Source organism: Sminthopsis crassicaudata, chromosome 2, assembly GCF_048593235.1.
Source record: "Sminthopsis crassicaudata isolate SCR6 chromosome 2, ASM4859323v1, whole genome shotgun sequence".
NCBI classification, from domain to species: Eukaryota; Metazoa; Chordata; class Mammalia; order Dasyuromorphia; family Dasyuridae; genus Sminthopsis; species Sminthopsis crassicaudata.
In genome coordinates this window covers 103,581,587-103,601,200 of record NC_133618.1, presented here as the reverse complement: position 1 = coordinate 103,601,200, position 19,614 = coordinate 103,581,587, and the positions used below count along the sequence as shown (strand labels likewise).

General features: G+C 34.9%; 1 protein-coding gene across 3 annotated transcripts in view; it reads right to left on the bottom strand.

The window, feature by feature from the left end:
- EML6 (EMAP like 6) overlaps nucleotides 1-19,614 on the bottom strand; it is a 284,438-nt gene that overhangs the window by 41,886 nt on the left and 222,938 nt on the right. For all 3 annotated transcript variants that reach the window (XM_074286942.1, XM_074286941.1, XM_074286943.1), the window contains 5 exons: nucleotides 18,538-18,679; nucleotides 17,821-17,973; nucleotides 17,520-17,651; nucleotides 11,776-11,864; nucleotides 4,433-4,609 (listed from right to left, as the gene is read on the bottom strand). In XM_074286942.1, coding sequence (XP_074143043.1) covers nucleotides 4,433-4,609; nucleotides 11,776-11,864; nucleotides 17,520-17,651; nucleotides 17,821-17,973; nucleotides 18,538-18,679 — 693 coding nt within the window. The remainder of the gene's footprint in view (nucleotides 1-4,432; nucleotides 4,610-11,775; nucleotides 11,865-17,519; nucleotides 17,652-17,820; nucleotides 17,974-18,537; nucleotides 18,680-19,614) is intronic.

Below are 19,614 nucleotides of genomic sequence, written 5' to 3'. Positions count from 1 at the left end.
TAACCCAGAGGTATTTAAATGTAGTGAGTCAGAATTAATTCAGATGATTTAAACTAGCAATTTAGATATCTGTAGGCATGGAGGCATCTTTCTGTGTGACTAAAAACAACTAGATACATGGAAAAAAATTAGATTTATTCAGATAATAGAGTCTATTGGTGGTATCCAAAAGGTACACATTTTGTGTGAAAGTTTACTTTCACAGTTCCCATATGTTTTTGATGTATATAAGTATCAATATATAAGTATCAGTATATAAGGTACAGATTCTAGGTGATCTCAATTGCCTTTTAGTTTCTCTCTAAAGAAATTTATATCCAGTCTGTGACTTAAATAAAAAGTTCTGTTATAACTCAAGGTTCTTGACAAATAAAATCTTCCTTAATGAAGACAATAGGATATTCTACTGGATATTATTCATCATGAACTCAGAAGTAATTTCTACCAATAAAAATATATGGATGATAGAGATATAAGAGTTTGTGCTAACTGCAACTTAGGGAAAAGATAAAAACATTGAGGGGCAAAGACTGTTAGTATGAAGGGACCTGATACTAAAAGGGAGCTGAGGATGGCAAAAAAGTGTAAAGTTCAATAGAAAGACTTTAAACCTATATTGGAGACAAGAAGAAGATAAAAAATGATAAAAGACATGATTACCTGGATGATAGACAAAAAGCAGTTTTCACTCTTATTCAAGCAAATGATCTTCAAATTGGGAAGAACAGGACAAAAATGGTTTCCAAAAGTTAAAACATAATAAATTTGAAGATAGTAAGAAAAATACTGCTCTTATGAGTCTCTTTCACTGGGATTAAATCAACTACTTGTCAAAGTGGAAAGAATTGACAAATATAATTGCTAAGCATTTACTGTCAGTGAACATAGGGAGATCATAGGGAACAGAAACTGAAGACTGGCAAATGTGCAATTTTTAAAACAGAGAAGAAGGGGGATTCTTTGAACTCAAGACCAGCAAGCTTGATTTTCTATCATGGTAAGGTTTTAGAGTATATAAAGAAATGGTTTATGAACATTTAAGAAAAGAAGTAGCAATTACTAAAGCCAGTTTACTTGCAACAAATTAGCCTTATTTTCTTCTTAAGGTTGACAGACTAGAAGATCCATGCATAGTATACCTAGATTTTAAATTAACATGTTACCTAGATTTTAAACTAACATTATTTCTGGTAAGGTTTGGAACAGTCTATCTTTCAAGAGGGTCTTAGATCCTTTCAGGGGATCTTTAGAGCCCTTGAATATTTCTTCCAAGTTAATAAAAAGATGAAACTATTACAGAATTAGACTGGGTGGGGGGAGAAATGTTCTAGAGAAATCTCTCTTGAGAGACATTTAGAAAGAGACAGAGAGAGACAGAGAGTCAGATAGAGACAGAGATAATGACAGAAAGACAGAAAGAAAAAAATGGCAGCAATAGCAAAGGGAGGATGCTTTCCAGGAGAATGACTCTAAACCTAGCAAAGGCTGGAACCTTTTCCTTTCCTTAGTTCCTCAGTAAGATGGTGAGACTCCAGCAGACAATGATGGATTATGACCACTAAGAGAAATTGTTGGAACAGTGGTGTATTTCCTCCCCTTTATATTTCTTTTTTTCTGTATTATTGCTGTATACAATCAATTCTTTATGGTTCAGTTGTTTTCACTCATATCTAGTTCTTCATGACTCCATTTATTTTTTATTTATTTATTTATTTATTTGTTTGTTTGTTTGTTTGTTTGTTTATTTATTTATTTTAGCAAAGATACTGGAGTGGCTGGCCATTTCCTTCTCCAGCTCATTATACAGATCAAAAAACTGAGACAGTGTCACATAACTAGTAAGTATTTCAGGACAGATTTGGACTCAGGAAGATAAATTTTCCTGGTTCCAGGTTTGGTACTCTATTTAGCTTCCCTATGTAACCAATAGCATATCTTATAACTGTTTCCTTGATATTTTAAATTTTGCTTACTAATTATTTATATATTTTTTAAAATAATGGTTTTCTAGATACAGATACAAATTTTAGTGGCCTCTTTAATTGGTGTTTTTGCTAATAGAAAGTGTATGTGATTGGGGGAGATGGGATGGGAATCTGTAGATAATTGATTACATCAAATTCAGTTATCTGGAAAATTTTTCTAGTCTGACAATTTAAAATAGATCACTTATTGAGTAGAAGATCAATCTTATGAATTTTATTAATAATCTGTATCTTTATACTTTTATACTTTGTAGAGAAGAGAAATTATGAGGATCCAGGACCCTTGCCCTAGATTAAAATCCTAGAACTAATCTTATTTCCAAGCAGTCAGGTTGCCCTGTACAAGTGGCTTTCTCTATCTTTAGCATCCTGAAAGTAAGATGGGGGAGAGGGATAGACTGAAACCTTAAGAGAAGGTCACATATATTCTGAGTGGAGTTCAGTGGGGGGCAAGGGAGAAAGGATAAGCTTGATTAAAGAAAATCAATTCCAACTACTCCTCCAAAGGGAAAGGTATAAAGAAAGTATTCATCCAAATGGCCCTCCACAGTGACATCTGCTGGGAATCATATATAAAAAAGTCTTTCATGTAGTCCTTGTATAGCAAATGAAAGAGATGAAAGCTCCAAAATAGATTAGTTGATTCAAAATTTGGTTAATGACTATACCCAAAAAGTAGTCATTAATGGGTCAATATGACTTTGGAGGGACATTTTCCACAGATTTGATTTTGACTTTGTGCTATTTTATCACTTTTCTTAATGAATTTCATGAAGATTTAATTCACACATTAAAATTTCAGAAACACAAAGCTGGAGTGGCCAACTACTAAATGGAGAGCCAAAAGTTCTTGACAATCTAGAATCAACCAACTGATTAACAAATATTTATTAAGCATTTAGTATGTAGTAGGCACTGGGCTAGGTGCTAGGGATACAAGGACAGAGATTAAAGTAATTCCTATTTGCAAGGAACTTAGAATGATGGGACATAACTAATAAGATAAAATTATGTAGAGATAGGTATCAAATCCTATACAGTTCAAATAAACAACTACATGATGGAAGGGTAGGTGCAGGATAGACAGTACACACACACATAAATAATCTATAAATTTTAATAGATTATAAACTCAACTAAGTGAACAGTGTGATATGGAAGCAAGAAAAATGCTACTATGTTGTTGAGAGGCATAGTGTACAGAATGAAAGAGATGGTAGGCTGTATTCTGACCTGATAAGTGTCATCTGGAGCATTATGTTTACTATTGGTACATTTTAGTAATGACACTGACAATTCTCAGCATCCTTAGTGGAGGGAAAGAGACCAGGATGGTGACTGGAGACCATGCCATACAAAGATCAATTGAAAAAAACTGGGGATGTGTTTACCTTATAAAAGAAGAGATGTAGAGGGAATAGCTGTTCCACGAACTTGAAGGGGTATCATGGGGAAGAGGGATTGGACTTTCTCTGCTTTGCCTCCAAAGAGAGAATTAGCAGAACTGGGAGAATGTAGAGAAGCAAATTTCTGTTTGATGTGAAGAAAAGCTTCCTCTAGCTATTAGAAGTAGAACAGGCAGCAGTAGGTATCATGTCTTTAATCAAGGACTACTGAACCACATGCCAAGAATACTGTGGTAGGGACCATTGTTTAAGTATTGGTGATGGTAAATGAAATGTGAGGTCTCCTCTAATTCTGAGATTTCAAGAGACTTTATGAATGATTGAAATAGATTTTGTTGTTCATTACTGAAGGATTCCGGTTTTGGAGTTGGCAATACCATTTCTTCTGGCATGCTGGAAGTAGGGCATTTTGGGAGAAGTGAAGAACAGTGAGTGCTGACTACATGAGAAGCCAGAGGCTGAATTAAGGGTAGATGGAAGGGTGTGCCAATTAGGTAGTGGCCACTTTTTCAAAGGGTAGGCAGGGATTGTGTCAACACCTGAAAATTGGCCCATACTCTATTTTTGGTGCATGTGTTGAAGATTATTCTTGTAGGTATTGTTCAGTAAGGTAGCTTCTTTCCTGATTTTTACCACTCTTTGGCACTGTCAGGCAATTAAAAAAGCCACACGAACCTTTTCAGGAAATGAGGGAACCATTTTATGTGCAACATCAACAATTTATGAAAGTCAACTAGATTTTTATTTCTTTTTCAAAGAGCTAAACTAGTCCCTTTGTACTAGTTCCTTAGTACAACATTGAAAAAATCAAGTAAGCTATAAAAATGATTAGTGGATGATTTTTGAGATATCCCAAATAACTATAAGGTCAAAAATGAATTTGATAAACCATAATTTATTATGTTGATTTAGTCTTAAATACAATAGAAAATTAAAATTATATTAATTAAAATTAATTAAAATGAAAATTACATTTAAAAATTATAGAGCACCTGAGTGATTTATGTGATTGAACAAAAGTGGTCATATACTATTAATTACCTTTACAGGATATGAAAATAATTTTACAAAACCAAAGTCATCTCCTGTGGCTAAAAGGGAGCAATCTTTGGTAAGACTAGCAGCATTCACATCTGTCACATCACTGTGTGCCGGCCAGATTCCTTCACAAGTAGGGCCCAAAACACATGTCCATGTGTCCCATTCTATCTTCTCAATCTTTCAGAGGAGAGAGAAAAGAAAATAAGCATATTAGGAATAAGACACTGTCACATTTTATTTTCAATTTTGGAGGGAAACTTTTTGATACTAAGTAATCCCTCACTACAATCACATGGATTTCCAAAGTTTGTATAGTTCTTCTATTCTGTCCCCATACTCCTTTTGTTCTTTCTTTTCATTAAAAGTCTCACAGCTTAAACTATCATCTATTTTTATAATAGCTTTTTATTTTTCCAAATATATGAAAAGATAGTTTTCAACATTCATCCTTGTAAAATCTTGTGTCCCAAATTTTTCTCCCTCTCTCCCTACCTCCCTATTCCCCTAGATCGTAGGTAATACAATGTAGGTTAAACATGTGCAATTCTTTTCAACATATTTCCATATTTATCATGCATATCATCTATTCTTTTAAAAAAGTGTAATCTTATTTTGACACTACAACCATTTACAGAGGACTCTTGCACTTGATAAGAGTCCCTTACAATAAAGTAGAACAATTAGATAAGACTATGTAATAATACAGTAATGTTATCCGAAAGAACATACATCCCATAATCATTTCACAATTAGAGTAATCCTCCCCCTCCCACTTCTTTAACTTTAAAAAAAATTAACAATAATCTAATTTTTTCTCTTTTAAAAAAATAGATTGTGGCAGCTAGATGCACAATAGACAGTCAGGAGCACCTGAGTTCAAATCCAACCTCAGATACTTAATAGCTGTATGACTGTGGGCAAATCACTTAATCCAAATTGCCTTCTTATTCACCCACCCCCAAGACAAAGAAAGAAAAAAGAAAAAAATGGACTGTTTGATTTCTCTTACACTTATCCATTCATTTTTTAAGAAATATGTTTCAGCTTTTGCTCTTCCCTACACCTTAAATTCCCTCCACGTAATTGAGATTCAACTTTTCCAGTTTGAATGCCATCTTCTCCATGAAGTTTTCCCTGATTGCCTGTCAGTATCTCTGACCTCACCCATAATCCATATATTATTTGACTCATGCTTTTTATAATCAGTTGTCTTGTATTATTTTTTATATGTGCATATGCCTTATCTCTGGACACCACTGCATTGTGAACTCCAAGAGAGAAGTGATCACAACCTTAAGCTTTTTCTCTACTTTGAAATCTAGAACAGTGCTGCAAAGTATAAATCAGGTCATTAACTATTAAAATGGTAACTCAAGCTACATAAATAGCTTCTAAGAAGCATATCCAAGTCTTTCTAAGATTTGTATGATCTCAAACATCTAGATAAAAACTGAAAAATGCAGCAAAGTATTCAGATTTATCTAGAACATGTTCTTGATTTTTATAAGTATAAAAACATCTTGTTAAAGTCAAAACATATACAACAGTATAGTTGTATATGATGAATCTCTTGATTTGTAAAACATGTGATGAGAAAAAAGCTCCTATGAATTCAGTAGCACTTTTAAAAGACTATATTTTATTTGGGGAAGCTAGATGGTGCAGTGTAAAGAGCATCAAACATGGTAGTCAGTTCAAATTTGGCCTTAGATACTTATTAGCTGAGTGACCTTTGGAAAGTCATTTAATCCAGTTTGCCTCAGCTTCCTCATCTGTAAAATGAGCTCAAGATAGAAATGGTAAACCATTTCAATTCTTTGCCAAGAAATTCCCAAAAGCATCATGAAGAATTTAATATAACTGAACAAGTATTTTATTCATCATAATGGTATCTATATACCTTTGAAAAATAAATGATGATTCAAATATTTTTAAGACCTATTTTAGTGGATAGAGTGCTGGAGTTGTAATCAATAAGGCATGAGTGTGAATCCTGACACAGATACTTACTATCTGTGTGCCTCTGGGTAAATCATTTAACGATTTTTAGCCTCAGTTTCCTCATCTGTAAAATGGAATTAATAATTACACTTCACAGGTCTGTGCTAAGAATCAAATTAGATAATGTATATAAAGCTCTTTGTAAACTGCAAACTGTATATAAATGTTGGCCACTATTATTATTACTAGGGATAGAAAATAGAGCCATAATTTCATTGACATAGGAACTTCCAGGTAAGGAAACTCCTTCTACCAGTACAAGTTGGCACTTCTTCTGCCACTTAGGGTTTTAGAGAACAAATGGGAAAGTATTTGTAAAGCACTTAGCATAGTACTTGGTATGTGGTAAGCTCTTAATAAATTCTTGTTTCCTTCCTTTCCCACTTAGAAAGTTGCACAGATCAATGGAAAATTAAATGATTTGCCAAGGGTCACACATCCACTATGTCAGAAACAAGCCATGAAGCCAGGCCTTCCTTGCTTTGAGGCCAGCCCCTTTTCCACTCTGCCAAGCTGTTTCTTGGCTAAATCATCATTATTATTTTCTTAGTCCAGAAAATGGATGTTTGCTTATTTACCACATTGAATTTGATAGCTTTTTGTTGGAGCTAAATTAAGGCCAAAATGACAATATCTGGTTTTTTATTTGGATTTGAAAAGGGTTGAAGACCTTTTGCAACAACTTCACAGCCTTCTGCAACAACTTCAGCTCACTGCTAAAAGCAATGCCAGAAAATTGGGTATTTGGAAAATGTGCAGAAAATGGATTAGAGTTTTCATTTTTGGTCCAGATGAATGATCCTGGGTAAATCCTAATCTAGGTTATTTTGGGTGTTTGCTACATGGAGATGCCATTAGTTGTCTGCTTACTTCCTGTCATCACCCCACCTGCCACAGACATAAGATATGTTTTATCTTTTTTACTGTCTGCTTAATTTACTTCATGGCCTGGAGAGGGCTACCATGTGGCTTTTCTCCAGCTGTTCAAGTTATATTGGCTCATACACAAGTTTTGCACTTGGATGACAACTTTGCATGAAATGCACAGATGGGAGATTTATAGTTGGTAGGAGCTAAATTCTAATAGCATGAAGGCTTCGATTCTTAGTAAGAACCAAAAGAAGTTGCATTAAATTTTCTTGGGGGATTTAGACATGCTCGTTTTCATTTAAAATCTGTATCCTAGGCATTACAGCTCCCTTGGAGAAGAACTTTTAAAAATACTTTTAAAATAACTTTTAAAGAAAATTAGGAAGATGTAGCTAAAATTGAAGCCCATTTTGCTCCCTGGAGAAAATGTAGATTGTTCCACTCCAATAGCATGTAGCCTAGATTTTTGTAATTCTCTATTCACTCTCATCCCTTGGAGGTGTAATTACAGAGGTACAGCCCAAATTTTATTCAGAGTGCTTTGTGATAATGGGGTACAGGTTTATTTCAAATTCCTTGTTCCTTTGAGAATGGGCAGGGCTAAACATAGATTCTATTCTGTGCATATGCTAGCATTGCTATAGTACCCTGCTATGAGAACTGGATTGAGCTGACAGAATGCCCCTATGGAGTTTGTAAATAGTGGACTGGGGTGCTAATGTATTCTTGTTTTTCCTAAGTTTTGTACAGGTATAGTGAGGACCCATCTTTCCCACTGAATTATTACTATCAGATCTCTTTGCCAGTAGATTCTTTCTGAAGAAAAAGGAAGCTAGGTGTGCAGTTTATAGAGCACTGGGCTTGGGTTCATGAAGGCCTGAGTTCAGATCTTACTTCAGTCACTTGACTGGCTCTTAAATGAAAATGATCATGTCTAAATCCCCTAGGAAAATTTTCGGTTTTTTCGAAGAATCAAAGTTTTCAGGATATTGGAATTTAGCTTCTACCAACTGCAAATCTCCCATTTATAACTTATTAGCTGTGTGATCCTGAGCAGGTCACTTAACTTTGTTTGTATCAGTTTCCTTATCTGTAAAATGGGGAGGCTAATACTAGCACCTACCTCCCAGGGTTGTTGTGATATAAAAATGTTAATATTTTATTAATATATTAAAATAACTATTAGTTATATATCAAATATATTAGATATTAAAATAATATTTATAAAATACTTAGCACAGTGCTTTGCACATAGTAGGTGCTTAGTAAATGCTTGTTTTATTTTTTCCAGGACATAGTGAGTGAACTAGATGTTGAGGGAGAAATTCTAGGTTCCATCTTTGGCATATTCATTTTTCTTTCTCTATAACTGTTCCCCTTTGCAGTTACCTAAAAGACTCCATCAATAGCACTGGTAGTGATAATAGGACAGGAAGGATTTAAGTCTTGGAACTATTTACCTTGCTTTAGACCCATAGCAAAATAAGAAGGTTTATGGAAGGAGAAGCTTGAATGTTATCTCAACCCAAGTTAGCCACACTGTGGACACAGGCAGTGGCTACAGAAAGGGAAGCATTTTTATGTTATTGTTCAGTTGTTGTTGCTATATGTTGTTCTTATTATTCCATTGTTTCCAACTCTTCATGATCCCATTTGGGATTTTATTGGCAGAGATACTGGAGTGATTTGCCATTTCTTTCTCCAGCTCATTTTACAGATGAGGAACTGAAGCATAAGTTAAATGACTTATCCAGGGTTACACAACTAGTAAGTGTCAGGCCAAATTTGGACTCAGGAAAATGAATCTTCTTGACTCCAAGGCCAGCACTCTAGATAGCCTTGAGCTACCTAGCTGCTATAGAAGCATTTATATAGAGCCTACTCTATGTCAGATACTGTGCTAAGTGCTTTTTATGAATTGAGGCAAACAGAGATCAATGGCTTATTCATGGTCACTCAGCTAGTAGGTGTCTGAGGCCATATTTGACCTCAGTCCTTCCTGACTTCAGGTCCAGCAAGCTACAACCTGATTACAATCAGATGAAGCACAATTCCCTCTAACTAGGAAAAAAAAATTGTCATCAGAAGAAACAAGTGCTCACTGGATATCAGATCAGAAACTGTGATGAATGATACTAAAACATAGAGTATTCAAAATGAATAGTTGGCACCCCGCCTAAAAATAAACTTTAAAAAATTTAAAAACTTTTAAGGGTAGAGCTTTTAAGCGATGACCTGCTCCAATGCCCTCTCTGTCTTTAGTCAAGGAAGATATCATCAGTCTGGTTTGGTGGTGAGAAGTTTGGAATTAGGAAAATCTCAGTACAAATCATGCCTCAGATAATTGCTTGCTATGTGACCTTAGACATGACTTAACCTGTCTGTGATTCAGTTTCTCCATAGCTATATAATAAATAATGCAGAGTTTTGAGACCTCTAGTCATTCTCAATATCCATTAGTAAAATTATACATATTAAATATTTTCAAAGTCCCCTTTTCTAAAAATTTCAAGATGTGACTATGGTGATTAAAAACTTAATTATTTAATCTGGATCCCAAATCATAAAAGATTTTATATGTTATAATCCTGGGGCAGCATCTGTATAGTAGATAGAGCACCAGCCCTGAAGTCAGAGGGATCTAAGTTCAAATCTGCCCCAGACACTTAACACTTCCTAGCTTGTGACTCTAGGTAAGTCACTTAACTCCAATTACCTCAGGGAAAAAACATATAATCCATAATTATAGACTTAAAACTGGAAAAAGTTTCAAAAGAATCTAGTCCAAAGACCTTATTTTAGAGATGAGGAAAAGTCAAATGATCTGTTTAGTCATAGATGTAAGAACTGGCAGGTTATTCAAATCTGAACCATCATCTTTTCCATTGGCCCACTGCTTCCTGATCAAGTTCAAAGAAAATGGATCTGAGAGGAAGACAGCCTCAACCTGCCCCATTCTCATTTTATTTCCTGGATATTGTGGCAGGATATACAGGCAACTTATTTAACTTTCCTGAAGCCCAGTTGTTAAAAGGGGTGGTTGGGATCATGGATTCAGAACTGGAGTGTTCTGAAGCATGGAATAGTTAAGTGGCTTGACTAGTTAAGTGACATCAGCCAGAGCTCTTCAAATTGGGATTTGGGGAGAAATGAAAAAGAAAAGCTAAAGGGAAGAACAGTTTTGACATTAGCAACTGCTTTTCATTAATCCTGTTGCATTTTAAAATAGTTAAATTTAAATAATATAGCATTTATGATCCACGATATTCCATATTTCTTTAGCATTTGGCATCTAATGATTTCCAAGCATTTTATAAACCACAAATTTATTAACATCAAAGACTTTTGGGTTCTTTTATAGGTAGTTTGGCAAATTAAGGAAGAGAAAGGGCAAATTATTTGTCCAGGGTCTCTCAATTAAAGAATAATAGGACTGATAAGTACTGATTACCTGCCCTACATCTTTCTTCACAAGAAGGAATATTTTGAAAAACACAATATGACAAGAACATTACCAAATCTTAAAGCACCATATTGTTTTTGTTGTTCAGTCATTTAGTTATATCTGACTCTTTGTTACTGTAAACCACACTGACCCTGGGGTTTTCTTGGCAAAGATAGTAAAGTGGTTTGCCATTTCCTTTTCCAGTGGATTAAAACAAATTCAAGTTAAGTGACTGGCCCAGGGTCACACAGTTAAGTATATGAAGCCATATTTGAACTTGGGTCTTTCTGATTCCAGGCCCAGTGCTATATCAACTGACCCATCTAACTGTGCCAACTCCTCTCCCAGTACCATGTAAATACCATTTAAATGCTTCCCCCCCTTCTCTTTGTTATTGCTATTGCCACTATTATTTCCTCCTGTCTTGTCCAACACTATATAGCAAACATAAGTCAGATTCTCATACAGCCTAAAAGCACTTCCTGGCAGTATATTAGACAAGTACTTAGACAATTTTGGACAAAAGCAGAATTCACTTTTTAGGCCATTCTGATTCAGTTGAATATTCTGAAACTCTAGTCCAGGTAGTGTCTGAAAGAGTTAACAGTTTCCAAATGTGCTTAACCTACAATCAGGTTGTAGCTCAGTCAGGGGAAAAATATGGCTCATTCATTTCAAAAATAGCTTTGTAGAGTAGAAAAGATATGTAGGATTGGAAGGAAAGGAATCCCTAGTGGTGAGCCTTAGATGGAGAAAATGAAGGGGAAAAACACATGCCTCTAATCTTAATTAGTAGCAATAGATTTACAAGAATGGAAAAAGAAAAATGAAAGAAAAATGCTCTTGCTGCACTGGTGGGATATCAAATAACCTGGGAAGAAATTAAAAAAAGCAATTTTAAACATTCCTAAACAAGAAATCATTGTTTCAACTGTCATTTTTCTTGTTTCTTTATATCTTCCATTATAAAAATGCATACATATTAAATTTTCCAAAATATTAAAATTATTTTGAGTATGTTAATTACCTCTGAAGCACGTATTATGTGTCTTTTTCCTCTTGGGGCTTCAAAAAAGAGTTGTTCTTTGGCACCTGAGTTGACTTGTAACAATTTTCCTGTTTATGGTGAAATAAAGTAGACAGAAGATTTTAATTTCCCAATTTGTTACAGAATGATAAGTATGCCTCTCATTATTTTCTTTATTTTAATCAAAAGTTCAAGTTGATTCTAAAAAAAAAATCTGTTGAACACTGTTGTATTAATATGGATTCACTTCTTTGACTGACTATTTTACAGAAGTAACTTTGTTACAAAATCAATCTTATGATATGTTATTCAGTATCTGCTAAGAAGAAGCAAATACTTTGCAGAAATATAAGATTGCCACAAATGTATCTTTTCCATATTTGTATGTTACCTTCTACCACAAAAATAAAGTGAAAGCTAATTGACATTGGCAAACAAATCCATGTTCTAAATGAGATCCAGAGTGTGAATACTCATGTCCTCTGTCCAGGACTCAAATCTAAATTTGTACCTTAGGCTTGCAAACAGGGAGGCAAAGACACACCAAACAGACCATATATGCCCATTTGTTCTCTTTTATTTCTAAACTCTATAAAAAGATCATGTTTGTGTGCTAGAACAAAATATTGACCAGAAAATGATCTTCCAGTTCAAGGCAAAATTAGAATTTTTGATTCATAACAATTCATACTAGAAATTTCTTCCTAAATTATCTAGTCTAACTCCGTGCCCCAACAAAGCAACAAAGCATTGTTTCTTACACAACAATATTTTGTAGATTTTAATGATTCAGGGTTGAGGGTTTCTACTATCTCTGTGAAGAGTATGAAAAGATTATATTACAATAAAGTTTCCAGTTGACAAGGTGTATATCCAATGAATTTAGAAGTCAAATGGTTGGAGTCATGGCCTCAAATGTGACATACTTCAAAAAGTTTCTCTTATAAATAGCCAACTTGAAACTAAGCTCATTTAGCTATTCCAAATGTTCAGAGCTGGATGAGTTACATTCCCTAAAATTAGGAGAACATGTTTGTGTTTTGGTCCTGAAGCTGCAGGAACACCTTAAAATGCAGTTCCCTGGTCTGCAGATGGTGGTGGATAGTATTCTTCCCCATATTTAGAGAGCTGTGATTTTACTGCATGAGGGAACTTCCATGAAGAGAAACTTGAGCAATGAATGCTGTCTCCTTCTCTGCAAGTTATATAACCTTGGTGGGCTGCCTAGAACACTGACAAGTTCAAAGTCAACCTTATATGTCAGAGGCAGAACATAAACCTAGGACCTCCAGACTTTCAGACCAGCTAATTGTCTATTCCAATATGCAATCTTGCAACCTTGATTGTATTGTAGAAAAGGAAATGAGAAAAAGCCATGATTTTGGCTTCTTTGGCACTAAAAAGAATAGCCAATATTTTTCCCAATGAGCAGAATAAATCTGGAAAGCAATTTTACATTTTAACATTCTCTAGAGAAACTGCAAAGAACAAAAGCTATTTAAAAAGAAAGGTTACAAAAAGAGTACAATGAAAATATCCTTTTAAGATATTCAGAGTCAGCTCTAAGTCATTCATGGCTATTAGCATGGTTGGGTAATTGGAATTCTCAGATGTCTCACTGTAATTTTCTTTTTAATTTCTTCCTTTACATAATCTTTTATGATTTTTTTTAATATCATCATAAACTGGGTTGAGGGTTAACTTTTTATTCTCCTTGCTGTTTTTTTTTTTAATTAGCATTAACACTGAGTGAAATAGTCTAAAGAGAGAGAATGGGAGAAAGAAATAAAAGGCTTGAACAATCCACAAATTGCCCTAAATACTAATCAAGAATTATTTGTACATTCAGTTTTTACAAGCAATGCTTGTGCTTGGGCCCTCACAAATCGGTGCAGAGAATGGAATGGAATTAGCATTTATATATCACCCACTATGTGTCAGGCACATAATTAAATGCTTTTTACAAATATTATCACATTTGATCTTCATGACAACTCTTCAAGATAGGGGCTATTATTACCTGAATTTTATAATTGAGAAAATTGAGGCAAACAGAGGTTAAGTGACTTGCCGATAATCACCCAATTAATACAGATCTAAGATAATATTTGACCTCAGTTCTTCCTGATTCCAGGCCCGGTGCTCTATTGTCCTATACACCCTTGAGCCTGACCTATGGTCCTATGGGCTGCGAATTCAAATTGACAACATGATGTTATTCTTGGAGAGATCATTGAAGACCAAATCAGACCAGTGGTGAAGAGAATTGGGCGATTGGGTGGTTTTCTATTTTAATTAACTCATTTTGCTGTCTATATACTAAGTTCTATTTTTCTTTTGCTCTTGGAGGATTAAAAATGCTTTCGACATTCTGATCCAGAGCCCCAACTCTCCCAATTTTGAAATGGCCCTCTGTATTTTTTAACTGTATTCCCTCAAAGTTCCCATAAATATATATTCATTAAAAATACCTATCTACATATATTATATTTGAAAGGGACAGATTCTACATTTATTTTCTGAATAAATTAGTCATAAAGCTAATGTGGCAAACCAAATAGATCAATGAAAGTGGATATGAAATGACATCATAGGCAAGTCACTTAACATATCAATTTTCTAGGCAGTCTATGAGCTTTTAAGTTACAGAGAAGGTGATAACCTGTATTAGAAGAATTTCCTCATCAAGGAGTTTCCTAAACCAGTGAAAACCCAGGTCATATGCTCTATCCCATAAAATGAGCTTAAATCAAAATTGTATTTCATACTGTCATCTCTGAGATTAAAAAAGGTCATTCTGATCTCACAGAGGATAAGATTTCATCTTGTTATTGTTGATATCCCTGAAAGAACCTCTTTCTCTCACTTTAATTTCTTCAATTTTTCTTGGGATCAGTGGTTGCTATGGGAAACCAAATAGTTACAGCATGAAATCAATGCTATTTCATTGAGGCAGGTCAGAAGGCACATGCTTTTTATTTGTTGCAATAGAATTAGAAAAATGAGGCATATCTGGGCACAAAGTTTTGTGTGCTGCCTCTCCCAGATGAATAGGATGTTGGTTTATAAAAAATCAAGTATTTGATTATGTAGCTGGGGCCTTTCCAGGAATCAATTCAATTTAATTCATTTCAACAAGCATTTATTAAGTGATTATTTTCAGCTGGACACTCTGAAGCTCAGTCAGGGATTATGAGATAAATCATGAGATAAAAGGTTCAAAAATCTTAATATATAATATAATAAATGTCATCTTAAAAATTAGCATTAAATCCTCAGGATGTTCAATACATTCTAGTGAGTAGGAGCTTTACTTGGTCTTAGTCTTAGTCACTTTGGAATCAAATCTCAGAAGGGATCTCCAGGCCATGTGAGCTAACAAGAATCTTTTCTTCTGCAAACCTGATGAGTAGCCATCTGGCCTTTGTTGAAAGCTTAGATGTGTTAGAACACTTAACATAAGAATCTTAAGTTTCTGAAAATGTTGCATTCAATGAAAAATGAACCTTCTTAACTATATTTACAACTAACTTCTGGATTGCTTGACTTAATTCTTGGGCTCTACATATACAGGCATGATGTTTTCCAAAGCCCAAATCAGGAAATATGACTTTTAAAAAGCCATTATTTTTTCTAGAGACTCACTGCTTAAAAATAAAAATTAAGGAATACATAGAACTTTTATAGTTGGAGTGCCAAACCTAGATATTATGACTAAAACCATACTTTCTTTTTCCTATCTCTGAAAATCCATAACTGCCATGCTGATGAAGTTAATGCAGACTTTTCATTATAATATCCTTTTTTTCTGATAGCATGAACCATCCAGACTATTATTCTAAATCTGAGTAAGAAAGGAGGGAAGAAGTTAACTCACATCAAATTGAAGTACATTAATAGGGATAAGATTTCCTAGCATCAGATTTTTCTATTTCAACTACCTCTTTTTACAAATGAGGATACTAAGCTCCTCAAGAGCTATGAGTAAGCTCCACAAGTAGGATTAGCCTTGTCTACTCAGGAGGCAGGAAAGTGTGATGGAAAGAATTCTCAATTTGTAGTCAAATCCCAGAAGCTTGGTTCAAATTCTGGCTCCATCATTTAATAATTAAGGTGCATTGGGTATATTACTTTACCTCTATGGGCCTCAGTTTTCTCATCTTTAAAATGAGAATGTTGGACTGACATTGTGACATATCACATCTTTCTTGATTTGAGAATGAGGTTAGTCAATCAAATTCTTGACTCACCATGTTCACTTCTTGATAGAACATATTTACAGAAAAGGGACTTTGAAAATGCTTAATACTAGACTAAATTACTTTATAATTTAAATGATGGATATTTTATATGGTTAGAAAAGGGAAGGGAAAATAGCATTTTTATGTGCTTTCTATGTGCTAGTTATTGTGTCAAGTGCTTTATAAATATTTCATATGATTGACAGTGGGTTCACTTGAACCTATCATTCTCTGAAGGCAATGAACGTGGCAAATATTTCAAAGCATTCATCTAAGATCTCAATTCAGGCTCAGTACCTGTTCTCTTATGAAAGTGATGGTAAGTGATGAAAGTGATGGCAAATCACCTGCTCTTCTGCTGCATTTGTTGGAATTGTAGTATATTCTGATAGGATAGATGTTGTCACGAGCTATCATATTTTATCTTGTAAAGTCTGATAAACAGACTTCCATTAAAATAAATTCCATTAAAACAAATACTATCACAACAAAGAATCTCCAAATAATAATTATTTCTAAGTCTTAGTTGAAAACTTGTGTTTCAAGCAATAATAAAGTAAACATTTCCCTTCCTATATGTGGAATACAAGATGGATTGGTTACCTGGCAATGTGGACAATCAGAATCCTTTATTATTATCTTTGCAAAGTCAAAAGAAAATGGGGAAGGCCTTCAACATATTGAGTGGACTTCGTCAGGTGAAGTTAAGGGATGACATGGACAAACATGGAACAGGATAGGCAGGGATAAATGGGCCATAATCTGCCTTCATGGAAGGAACATTCAAATTGAGGACATCATAAAGCCCTCTGAGTATTCAAAACAACATCCCAGTGCAACAAGTGAATCTGCATTACTTATCTTGAAGTCTGTTATACTGCCAAAACTTATAATCCAAACCACTAAGAAATGAACTAAAAATAAGTCTCATTCTCTAAGGGGATAGGTTAGTACATGGATGTTCTTTTGTGGAATGCAGGGGAAGAGAAGGAGGAAAGGAAGGACCATTCTACAAATGTACATACACTATGAGAGAGATGCATAGCCCCAGGGAGGTAGTAGATATCTCGGGCTAGCTTGGGTGTAAAAGTAGTTCTCTAATCTCTAATCTGTAGAATATGGAGGTAAGAAGAAGGGACAAGAAGGGACCGTTCTATAGTGGGAGGAGCATACAACATAAAATAGAATCATGGCTCCAGGGAAACATGGGTATACAGGGATTGTTTGGCAGTAAAAGTATTTCTCTAGTTTCATTTAAGGGTCATTGCTTAAGAGCCTAGGAATGGTCTGGGAAAAGTGAAAAGAAGAGAGAAGCACTTTTGTAGGGAAGCATCTTCCAAAATCCAAAGAAAGAGGAAAGAGAGAGTCATGATTATAGATGGTCACCAGAAATTTTAGCTCTTCTGGAAACCTACCACCTCTCCTCATCTTCAGAAATAGTATATGCTCATTTGACATTTAGTCTAAAAGCAAATATTGCCATAATTTTGAGGAATATTTTACCTCTCAAATCCCAGTCGATATGTGTAATGTAACTTGAAGCACCCTTGCAGATACCCACTCTTTTGCTGGTGAGTACATTGTAAATGTCTACAAAATTATCATGGGATGCCACAGCCAGGTATTTCCCTGTATCTATGAGAGAAAAAAAGGCTGTTAGCACCAGATCACTTTATATGATAATTTACTTCCAAGAAATAGACATTTTCAAATGTAAATGTTTCACCTTTTTATTACAGTCCTCCTTATTACTAGTTTCATTATAAATCTGTGATTAAAAAGAAGAATGAGGAGAAATCTGTACCTTTGGAAAATTTGATATCAGAGATCATCTCCTTCCTGTGGTGAAAAGAGACCATATCTTCAACAGTATCAGCATTCACAACTAGGAAGCTCCCATCATTCAGCCCAACTGCTAAGGCTTTTCCATCAGGAGAAAAGGCACAGCATCTCCCACCTAAAAAGAAAATCCAAAAGAATACTTTTTATTTTTATTACACAAGGCTTTTTTGTCAATGAAACCAGTCCTGGCTCTGGAGTCCATGACTGTTATTGTTATTTAGTTGTTTTAGTTGTGATTGATTCTTCATGACTCCATTTGGGGTTTTCTCAGCAAAAGTACTGGAGTGATTTGTATAGCTCATTCTACAGATTAGAAACTAAGGCAAACAGGTTTAATAGGGTCATACAGCTAGTAAGTGTCTGAGACTAGATTTGAATTTACTAAGATGTATTTTCCTGTCTTCAAGCTAGGCCTTCTATTTTCTATATATTTAGTGGCCTTGAAGTCTAAGAATCTAGGTTCAAATTCTGAATCTCTGAAGATACTGTCTTGTGTGTTCTGATGATAGTTCCAGAATTGGAAAAAGGGGAAAATGTCAGAGATGTACATTGCAAAAAAACCCAAAAAACCTGCACAATCCCTCCTAAATTGGATTACACCATTCTGAATGATATGAATGATATCTACATAGGATAGCTTTTAGACAATTCATCAGAAATATAAGATAACGAATGTTGCCTTTTTTGAGCTTCCGAACAGCCAACATGCGGTGCTGGGAGGACAGTTCCCAGATTCGTAGAGTTTTATCATCACTCACAGTTGCACAGATAGGCAGGAGAGGATGCGCTGCCAGACCCCATACTTCTCCCTCCATATGCCCCTGTTTAAAGAAAACAGAATGAGGTGAATTTATTTCATAGTTCTTGGAATTCTAGTCCTCAGTTTAAGGTTCAAATTCTGCAGAAAGACAGGTTCAACTCAACTATAAATACTTATTAATTCAATTCAACAAACATTTATGAAGTACTTTATTCTGAACTAGATCTGTGCAAGGTTTTTGCTAGGCAATGGGAAAACAGAGATGGAACTCTGGTTTCACAGAATCTTCTTTCTATTGAGGAAAAGCAGAATATGCTTAGATGAGTAGATTTAACATACATCCACATTGAAGCATCCACACTCATATATAGACACACACAATAAAAGTAGAGAGTTTGGGGGGTTATAGGAAGTAACAAACAGTGCTGAAATCTGAAAAGATCTCTTGTCAGAGGTAGCACTTTAGGTGAGCCTGGAGGAGATGAAAGAACTTTTGGAGATAGAAGAGAAGAGGAACAGCATTGAGGCATGGAGGATGATCTCAATGAAGTCACTGACATGAGAAACAAAATTCTGAGCAGGAAGACTTGTGCATGATTCGGAGGCTTAATCATAGTGGTGCCCTCAATAGAAACAGAAAAGCTTGGAAGACAAGTAGGTCTGAGGAAAAAGATCACTAATTTAGGTAAATATCTCTTATATGCTAGATGGGGAGGAAACAAAGATCAGCATAAAACTCTTCCAGCCCTCAAGGATGTTACATTCTAGGAGAGGTGTTGGTAAAAATATGTTAAAAAACAAGAAAATACAAAGCAAATACAATAAAGACTAAGTGATTGCAGGAGAGAGGGATCCCTAACAACTGCAGAAAGCCAGGAAAGATTTCATATAGGAGGTGACATTTTGAAGGAAAGCAAGGATTCTAAGAGACAGACCTGAGGTCCACTATGTAAGACCTGGAGGTGGGAGAGGAAATGTTGTAGACAGGTAAAAGCT